This window comes from Sorex araneus, chromosome 5, assembly GCF_027595985.1.
Source record: "Sorex araneus isolate mSorAra2 chromosome 5, mSorAra2.pri, whole genome shotgun sequence".
NCBI classification, from domain to species: Eukaryota; Metazoa; Chordata; class Mammalia; order Eulipotyphla; family Soricidae; genus Sorex; species Sorex araneus.
Genome location: NC_073306.1, coordinates 121345729 through 121355728, shown reverse-complemented (window position 1 = coordinate 121355728; position 10000 = coordinate 121345729). Strand labels below are relative to the sequence as shown.

At 51.9% G+C, this 10000-nt stretch overlaps 1 protein-coding gene across 2 annotated transcripts in view; it reads right to left on the bottom strand.

Annotated features, from left to right (window-relative positions):
- Positions 1-2180: 2180 nt before the first annotated feature.
- The window catches only part of RPRD1B (regulation of nuclear pre-mRNA domain containing 1B), a 57153-nt gene continuing 49333 nt past the window's right edge, over positions 2181-10000 (bottom strand). For both annotated transcript variants that reach the window (XM_055139273.1, XM_004612638.2), the window contains one exon: positions 2181-4589. In XM_055139273.1, the coding sequence (XP_054995248.1) occupies positions 4440-4589 (150 nt within the window). In that variant the 3' untranslated portion in view covers positions 2181-4439. The remainder of the gene's footprint in view (positions 4590-10000) is intronic.

The window sequence follows — 10000 nt, the reverse complement described above, 5'->3', positions numbered from 1 at the left end:
CTGAGCATCGCCAGGTGTGACCCAAAAAGCAAAAAGCAAAAAAAAAAAAAAAAAAAAGAAGAGGTATATTGCAACGACTTTTTTCATAACTAAGAATTCATAGGCACTGAAAAATTGAGTGCCTCAGGACCAGACCTGGCTTCAATCTCTGGTACCACACATGGTCCCCAGAGAAGACCCAGAAGTGGTTCCTGAGCACGGAGTGTGTGCCCTCCCAAAAGACAAATTGAGCGCCTAGATTCAGAACCCACATTTGGCATGCACAAGCCCCCTACGCCCGGACACTGGCTGTAGACCCCCCCCCCTCAACCCTGACCCCCCTCCAAAGTGCTGTGTGCAGGAGCTGATTAGCAAGATCCTTTGCAGGAAGAAATATTCTCAAGGCGTGGCTGTAGAACCTTAGATCCGGGCAGAACTTTGCAGGTTCCTTAGTCGGCCTCAGTCACCTCCTTGAAGTGGCAGCTGAGGCCCAGGAAGGCCCGAGCCTTAGGATTTGTCTCAGGTCATCACAGGGAGACTAGATGTGGGCGAATACATGCTGCAGCTGCCCGATTCTGGTCAAAAACATTCAAGTCTGAGTCATAGTTATTACAGTATTTATTACAGTTCACGGGGGTAGACGTGAACTTGCAAATGCAAAGGAACTAGTTCAGAGTTCAAAATATTGAGCAAACGGGGCTTTCAACACTACAGAAAGCTGTATGGATTCCAATCTACCGTGTGGTAGACTAATGGATTCTTAATCGAATCTGAGCCTCAGAGTGGAAGAATGACTCTTGAACGGAAAATCCCAGGGAGGAGGCGATGAGACAAATCTGAGGGGACGACAGGCGGCGAACCAGGCTGGGCAAGGGCTTTTCCTCTCACGCTTGTGCCCAGCCCGTATCCGCGTGTGCCCCCACCTTCCTGTCTTGCTCCTGTGTGCTGACTCCTAAGACTATCACCCCACCGGTTCATAGCTGCCCCTTCCCCAAAAGAACAGGTGTGCGCAGTGCAAACATGACTCATTTAATAAGTCCACGAGCGCGTGCTCCAGGCTTGCATGCTTCTCAGGCAACACAATGATCAAACGTGCTTCCGGGGCTGGCGGGGGGCCAGAACATTATAGCCCGAGCCCACGTTTCAAAGATAAGAATACCGAGGCCCCAAGAGGGAAGGACTGCGCCCAGGAAGGCCCGACAGTTAATGGCTTTAATCGCCAAAATGAAGCGTTTCGACAGATTCATGGACTCTCGGGTTGTTCAGCTTTGGGGACCTTGGTCACATTTTGCAGCCTGAAGCGCTAATTAAACCAGAGAATTATGGACTTACTATTTATAGGCAGGAACAGAAGATATTAACTAGGCCACGGAACCTGGGGATAGGGAAAGAGCTCTCGTCTCCTGAGATTCACCCATCACGGCCAACCCTTATATGTTAAGGCGGAACTCAGGGACCGAGGAATCTGCACTGTCCTATTTCTGGACTCCGACTTGAGTTCCACCCAGCCCCGGAGGCCCACGGCTACGGCCGAGAAGGGGGAGCTCCCCTTCTCGGGGCAATGCTGCTCTCCCGGCAGGAGGGGGAAACCAGCCTTCCAGACCTACCAACGGCTCCCCCAGGCCGGGTCTTACACAGATTTTCTATTACTTTGAGTTTTAACCAATAGTAGTCAATATGCTTTCACTGAACTTAGAAGTGCAAAGCAAGGACAAAGGAAACCCACAGTGTCTGGGAAAGACATGCCACTCGGCCTGCGATTCTCTCATGCTTTGTTTTCACGGTTCACAGTGACTTTCGCTTGATAGCCAACATCAACTCTCTCATGGGGGAACTGCTGGTGTGAACAAAAATGCTGAAATCAAAGCCCTTCCCTGCTCCAATCTGTCAGAACCTGTGTGCCACTGGGGAGTCACTCAGCCTCTCCCCATCAGCTCCCTCTGCTGTACAATGAGGCTCAAACTACTCTGAGTACCCAGGGCCCTCTCCTGGGTACTGTGGAGGCTGGCCAATTAAAGCTAATTAAGCCCTGGGAAAGAACCAGAAGATACTATGCAAGCGCTGAGTATTTATGGGCCGAGGAGAGTCGCAAACACTGCGAAGGGACGGGGGTCTGTAGGCAGCAGACCTACTGGCGATTCTGATCACAGAAGGACACCGGGCACAAGGTACCCTGCAGGACAAACAGACATCACACAGTGTCATTCAACAACACCATCTTTATTCAAAAATAGATATCTATGAGACATTTCAGAATATACTGCTGCCACCAATGGCAGCCTATACTTCTAAATAAAGTCCTAAATTAATATACAAATTTAAGCTTTAAAAATATTCTTTAAGGGGCGGGGGGAGGAACCCAAAAAACAAAAACAAAGGAAGATCGAAGACTTTCTGAGGAATATGCCCTAGAGGAAAGGTCCTTTAAGGTCTAGGGATGCTCTAAGAAGGAAAAAAAAAAAAAACCAACAAAACAAACAATCCCCCCCCCAAAAAAACACAGAACCGCCCAACCCCCATCCGCTCACATCATACATACAAGGAGAAAGGATCGATTAAATTAAACAGATGAAATAAGCACATTTGGGGAAGAGGTGGGAAGAATTAAGATTTGAAGAACAAAAGCATTTCATTAAAAAACTAAAAACAAAGCGAACTCCCTCACAGGAAGTGTACTAGTAACAGGTGCTGAGGGCCAACACATTTCATCTACATAATCGCTCCAGATTCACTTCTTGCTCCTGCAGTAATAATTATGCACCAGTTGCTGGTCAGACGCCATCAGACCCACCGGAGCAGGGGCACACGCTCTGCCGTAGTAACGTCTGCATGGAGCCGCTCGGCCTGGCCCACCCTGGCTGCTCGGAGGCTTGGCAACGCCCTGCCTCCCTGGAGGAGGCAGCCAGTCCCCGAGGGGTCTCCTGAGACCCCAGGAGGGGTGATGAGCAGAAACAGCAGCCGTGGGAATCCATCTCATACTTTGTTAGGTCACCTACTGCCTGTGGCCTCTGGGAGAAAAATTTTATATCCAGACTCGTTAATTTAAGGGGGACAGACGACAGGCAGGCAACACTGTCTGCTCAGGTCCGCCAGCGCGACTCGTTCTACAGTGACACTGCCTATCTGGCGCGGCTGCTCACCCTCCGCTCACGGCGCCAGGGCTCCTGAGAGGGAAGCCAGTTCTAGTATTAAAAGCAGGTTGTGTTTTATCATGTAAAAGTACATGTAATTGGCTTTTTGGTAATCCTGGAAATTGCAAGTCAAAAAATGAAACAAAACAAAACAAAACCCCAAACATGTGACAGAGTTGATTCTGAAGCCCCGTCCACTGAATTTCTTTCTCCAGCTTGAACCCAGCCTCTGGACTGTGATTCCGAGTATACACTGAGGGGAACTGCTCCCTACCCCATTCCATGCCAAAAGCGCACCCGGCCCATCACAGCGCATCCCACCAAACGGGCAGGCGGGGCCTTTACTGGAAACAAGGTAAAAATTTCTCTCACTACACCACACAGTCAGGACGTCAGCTGGCATGATAATGGAATCAAAACCCTAAGCGGACACTAGTCCCTGCCCCGACGCACCCTTCACTGGGCGTCCTCGGCCTGCAGTCTGCCACTCACAGTCTCTGGACCGTGGTGCAGAGCCGGCAGCAAAAGGGATGCTAGCGTGTCCGACTCCCGCAAACAGAGGCCCAGACTTCCCCTTGCTCGGGGTCCCACCACCGCCTTCGCAGGCTGGAACCCACCCTGCGACGGGGGCAGGGACCCTGACGGCCTCTGGGAAGGTGATCCAGAGGAAGCTGAAGCAAACCATTTACCAACTTGTGGGGGCCTGCGACCCCTGACCCTCTCTGAACTACAACTCTGTGTCCCCCGCACAGCTTCTTGCTAGATTCTCGTTAGTTTCTAAACCAAAGGGGCCTAACCTTCGACGAGGCTCTGCTCTGCACAACGGGAAGGGAGGACGAGAGATTTGGCAAATTCTTTCTGGCGGAGCTGCCTGACAGTTGCGCCTCCCACCTTTTGGGCGGGTGGCCACCAGGAAGTGGGGGACTCCAGGACGAGCCCCTGCACGGGCACCGGGCCGAGCTCGAGCAAGCCCAGTTCAGAAAGCAGAAGCTGCTCTCGAGACACGCTGCCTCAAGGGCCGAGTCCTGCGGAGACTTCCAAAGTACACATGATTTCCGTAGCTTCTTGGGTGTCGAGGGAGCGCTGAGAATGGAAAAAGCAACAGGGGCAGGAGAAAGCGGAGTGGGAGGCACTCGGAATCTTTCTGAGCGGGACGCCAGCCTGCGCTCGACTCGCCGCTGGTCTGAACTGTGCTCAACAGGAGGCCGGAGAGGAGAATCGGAGTCTGTGATTCGGGGAGGCGGGGACGGGCCACGAGGTGATTTCCAGCCACGACTTGCCCTCTTCTTTCTGCTGGTTCAGACGGGGACCCGGGGCCTGACACCTGTCCTAGTCGGTGGAGAACAGGTCACCAGCCGAAGGCAGCGGGGCCAGGCCCCCTGTGACGTTGGGTAGCAGCGAGAGGTCCGGCAAGCTCTGAATGTGGGACTTGAGCTCCTTGCGGACCTGGGTGACCCGAGCGAGCTTCTGTTTATACTCCTGGGGAAACACAGAGAAGACAGAGTAACTCGGATGGTGCGCTGGCGGGCAGCTGCGGAGGACCAACCCAGCCCTGGCTCCGCGGCACCTCCCTCCCTCCCAATCAACCTTCCCCCGTAAGCGAGACCCCGTGGCAGAGGTTTCAAACTCTTTAAAACCTTACTAATTTTTGTTGGTTTGGGGCCACACCCATCAGTGCCCAGGAGTCCCTCCTGGTGGTACTGGGGGAACCACCTGTTGGTGCCGGGGACAGAACCAGAATCAGTGGCCTGCTAGGCAAGTGTCCAACTCCTGTACAATCAAAGACCCCTCAAAGATAAAACTTTAAATCAAAGAGGAAAGCTCGGGGGCTGGAGTGACAGCACAGTGGGGAAGGCGTTTGCCTTGCATGCGGCCGACCTGGGTTTGATTCCCAGCATCCCATTTGGTCCCCGGAGCACCACCAAGAGTAATTCCTGAGTGCAGAGCCAGGAGTAACCCCTGTGCATCGCCGGGCGTGACCCAAAAAGAGAAAAAAAAGGAAAGCTCAGTTCATGAATGGCAAAAGTGAGTTAAATGGCATTTAACTTAGTACTTGAAATTTCCAGGTAAAATGACATTTTGTATTTGAATTCTTTTCGAGCCGATTCTTATCTTATTTCAAATGGCTAATAAAATAGCAACGCTCAGAATTTCCGGTCATTCTGAGGCGCCCACGCAGGCTCGGCTAGGAAGCAACACTGTCAGGCTGTGCTTCTGACCGGCTCCGACGGACAGTTCCCACAAACACTCGAGAACCCGAGGACCCGCAGCTACTTCCCGAATCCTCGAGGAGATGCCCAGTGGTGCTCCTCAGCGGGGTCTCACCACCCGCCAGGACCAGCGCTCCCCGAGCAGGGACCCTCGGGTCTGGGGAGTGGGAGGGGCGTCTCTTGTCCTCCACTCCTGTCTGCCTGCTGTGCTGTGCCCAGTCTCTGTTTCTCCCACAGGAGACGGGGCCGGCAGCGACACCCTGCAGGGCACCAAGTGCCCCTAAAGCAGGCTGGAGACGGTGGCGGTGCTCGGGGCGGGCACAGCAGGCCTGCGGCTGGGGTCATGCTGCATGGTAAGGCGCTGGCCTCGCACGTGGCTGACGGGGTTCAATCCTGGCTCCAGAGGCACCCCTGAGCTCCTGACAGGCGTAAGCCCCGGACACCACCGTGCTGGCCCCAAATAAAAACCAAGGTAAGACAGCAAGCTCTGCCATCGCTGTGAAGACAACCCAAGCAAGCAGCGGGAGAAGCAGTGGGCGCAGCCGAGGAGGCGCCCAGTTTTCCTGGAAATGAAAGCTGCGGGACCCAGGGGGGTGGGCACAAGGGAGGCTCTGCAGGGCCCCCCCAACCCCCCCGTGGCCCTGGAGCCATCACACACTGCAGAGCCTGGCAGCGGCACACGCACACCCCTCCTCCGTCCCACAGAACAAGCCCAAGCCAGCCCGCCCCCAGGGCCAGCCCCGACACCGCAGATGTCAGAGTGCCAGGGAAATGAACGAGTGCGTTTCATTAACCATCTCCTGAGTTTCAGGTAGAAAAAAAGGTCAAACTGTTCCCGAACTTCTACTGAAGGAGCCACCGGACTCAGGGGCCACTCACGAGGGCGCGACAGAGCACTTCCCGAGAAGAGTCCTGAGAACAGGTGGAGAACACTGAGTTCCCGGACCCGAGTGCCGGCTGGCTCGGGGCGCCTCGCGAGGTGACAGTCTGTCCCCAGTGGAAGGGAGGCCCATTAGCTGAGAGGAAGCGACCTCAGTTCACACCCTCTCTCCTAGAAGAAACCCCACCAACTCCTGCTGAGGGTGGGAGGACAGCGGGGTGGTTATCACACTCTGGATGCCACCCAACCCCCTGTATTACACTTCCACATTTCTCTTCTTGCAGTGCCCGGGATGGAGCTTAGGGCTGTGCTCCTGGGCACGGTCTCTAAACGCCCGGGGCAGAAACTCGACTGCAATGACAGGAAGATCACGTTCCATGGAAGCTCCTTTCTCGGGCCACCGCGACGACACCCTGCCCACCACGTGCCATCCCAGACCACTGGCTTCAGCCTTCTGCGTGGTTTCTTCCTTCGGAGCAGAAGAAACATGAGCCTGGAGTGAGGGCCTCACCAGAGTGAGGATGGACAAAACTGGACTGTAAGAAGTCACTCTAGAAAAAGGTCCGTGCTCTCCTTCCTACACGCCGTGAGTGAACAGAGGAAACTGAAAATCACAATCAAGTACAGGGCTGGAGAGCGAGTGTGGGGACTGAGCACAGAGCCAGGAGCAGCGCCCAGGCACTGCTGGGTGTCTCCCCCACAACTCATAGGTAAGCAGAATGAAATACCACCTACATCAGCATGCAATGATAAGAGCAGGTGCTGAAACCGGGAAATACTCAGGTATAAGCCTGAAAAAACAGGTGCAAGATGTACATGAGATAAACAATAGCTGATCTTTAAAAAGCAACTAAAAGATGGAGCGACAGTCCACGACCGACCGTGGGCAGGAACGACCTGTTAAGGTGCCCGTGCTTCCCAACAAGATCGAGAGTCAACGCGGTCCAGGGACCTGAGTGCTGAGGGCGACCAACCCTCCAGCTCACGGGGAGGCGAAGGGCCAGGGAAAGCCACGCACTCCCCATCACCCAAGGTGACTGTAACAACCCACCCCACTCCCGAGCAGGGCCAGTGCCACCGCACAGGAGCGGAGGGCGGAGGGCGGAGGGCGCGTGCCTCGTACCTGGCCAGCTGGGTTCAATCCCCGGCATCTCACAGGGTTCCTCGAGCCCATCCCAGGGTGACTCCTGAGCTCAGAGCCATAGATTGCTGGGTGTGCTTCCAAACCCAAAATCAACAAAAGATTCACCACGAACTCTTGAACCTTAGGAGCCAAGAGCCTGTTGTGGACTCCAGCATGACCTTACTGACGACAGACTCAGCACACTGCATACGCATGACGCTGTTCCCTTGTAATAATGCTAAAGAAAAAGTGAAGACACTTAGAGACAGTACTGCTTGCTGTGTTCTGTGAGGTTATGGTATTTACAAGAAAACCTGGATCAAAGCGGTCCTTCAAACCATGTTCAAGGACCCGCTGTATTTTAGCTTTTTTTTTTTTTTTTTTTTTTTTTTGCTTTTTGGGTCACACCCAGCGATGCTCAGGGGTTACTCCTGGCTTTGCACTCAGGAATTACTCCTGGCGATGCTTGGGGGACCATATGGGATGCCGGGGATCGAACCCGGGTCGGCCGCGTGCAAGGCAAACGCCCTACCCGCTGTGCTATCGCTCCGGCCCCCGGACCCGCTGTATTTTAATGGCACTAGAACAATTGGTCACATTCACACACACCCCAACAAAACATTTTTCACAAAACTTCCTCTGCAAGGTAAAAAATTAAATTGGAATTAATCAAAGACCTAAATGTAAAATTATAAGCTTTTAGAAAATAACAATGTACGGTACAGTGCACCGTACCTTTGCTTTGGGGCATTTTGCCTCCAACACTAAAGGCATGATACACAGAAGGGGGAAATAAAGCCAGACTTCAAAGGCAAGACCTCTGTCTTGTGTAAGGCACTCTCAGAGAGCGAAAAGACAAGCCACATAGTGGATGGATGCATTCTGCGAAAGACACATCTTTATTTTATTTTTACTTATTTTGGTTTTGGGACCACCACCAATGGTGCTCAGGGATCATTCCTGGCAGGCTCTGAGGAGCTGGGGTGCTGGGGACCAAACCCTGGACAGTTGCGTGCAAGGCAAGTGTCCTACCCACTGTACCGTACCATCACTACCCGAGACACCTCTTTGGGAGAATGCAAATTTCACTATCTAGATGCAAACTGCTCTTTAAAAAGCCTTTAAAAAATATGCATAGGCTGAGAGGGTTTAAAATGCAAGGTCTGGGGCACCCCAGAGGGGGGAGGGTGAGAGCCCTCCTCGACCCAAGGGACCCACCTCCGGCAGCCAAAAACCTCCGTAACCCAACCCCTGCCATGCTCCAGGCCACGCCGCACATGAATGAACATATTTCTGGACCGAGCGGCCGTGCGACATGTAAGACGCTCCCTACCCATTCTCCATGATTACCACACCACGTTTGATGGGGTTCAGATAGTAGGCAACAAATCATAGAGGGAAATAATATATATGCGCATATATGCATATTTTCAAATATCTATACCAAAGCTCACATCACCCAAACTTTAACAACATGTTAGTGATGTCCTATAGAAAGTCTTAATGGCTCCTGACAAAATAGAAAAATCTTCACACTGTTTCCTATATGAATATTTTTTTGTAAGCATGTTCAGCAGTTCTGGTTTTATTTTATTTTGAGACAGGGATTGGGGGTTGGGATGGAAACATCCCAAATCTGGTGGTTGGAAGGTGTAATGGTGGTGGGATTGGTGTTTGAATATTGAATGTAGTCAAACATTGTGAAATAACTCATAAAATTAAAAAATTAAAAAACAAAAAAAGTAAAAAAACCAGGTCTTTTGGGGTTAGGGATGGAAACATTCAAAATATGGTGGTGGTAAGGTGTAACAGTGATGGGACTGGTGCTTGAATATTAAATATTGTGAACATCTTCATAAAAATAAAAAATAAAATAAAATTCCTGGCCATCACACAGAGGTATGTATGTCAATCAGCAGTTGAATATTTTTACTATTATCTGCTTTACCAATAAAATAACAGTCTGGGGGGGGGAAAAAGCCAGGTCTGGGGTTACTCACATACCTGGAATATGCAAACACAAGTAAAAATTACCTTTAAAATTATTAAAACATGTACCTGCTTAAAATGCAAATTGAATCTAACCTAAGGATTGCCTAAAGTCTTGAGATAAGCAGATGAGCTGATAGGTCAAACAATTACTTCTACAATCCCCTGAGTAGATTCAATCACAACCAGCTCTGTGATCTACCACTTCTTTCCTTAAAAAAACCAAACCAAGAAGCTCAGCCTTTCCAAATAAAAGTCATCTATAGACACTGCAGCGGTATCAACAATAAGAGAGTGACTCCAGGGGCTGGAGTGATAGCACAGCGGGTAGGGCGTTTGCCTTGCACTCGGCCGACCCAGGTTCGATTCCCAGCATCCCATATGGTCCCCAAGCACCGCCAGGAGTAATTCCTGAGTGCAGAGCCAGGAGTAACCCCTGTGCATCGCCGTGTGTGACCCAAAGAGTCAGAAAAAAAAAGTGATTCCAAACCGAACCCCTGCCTCTCCAGCCTTCCCCTGCTGCCAGTCAGTCGGGCCAGAAGCAGGTTCAGATGCTTCCTTGGCTAGGTGACCGCCCTCCCTCCCCACCTCCCCCTTCCCACTTAGATGTCTGGTTGTGGAAGGTAAAGGAGACAGACCTGAGTAAATCCCAGAAGCATTGTTCCTCAACCTCCCAACCTGCCCTCTG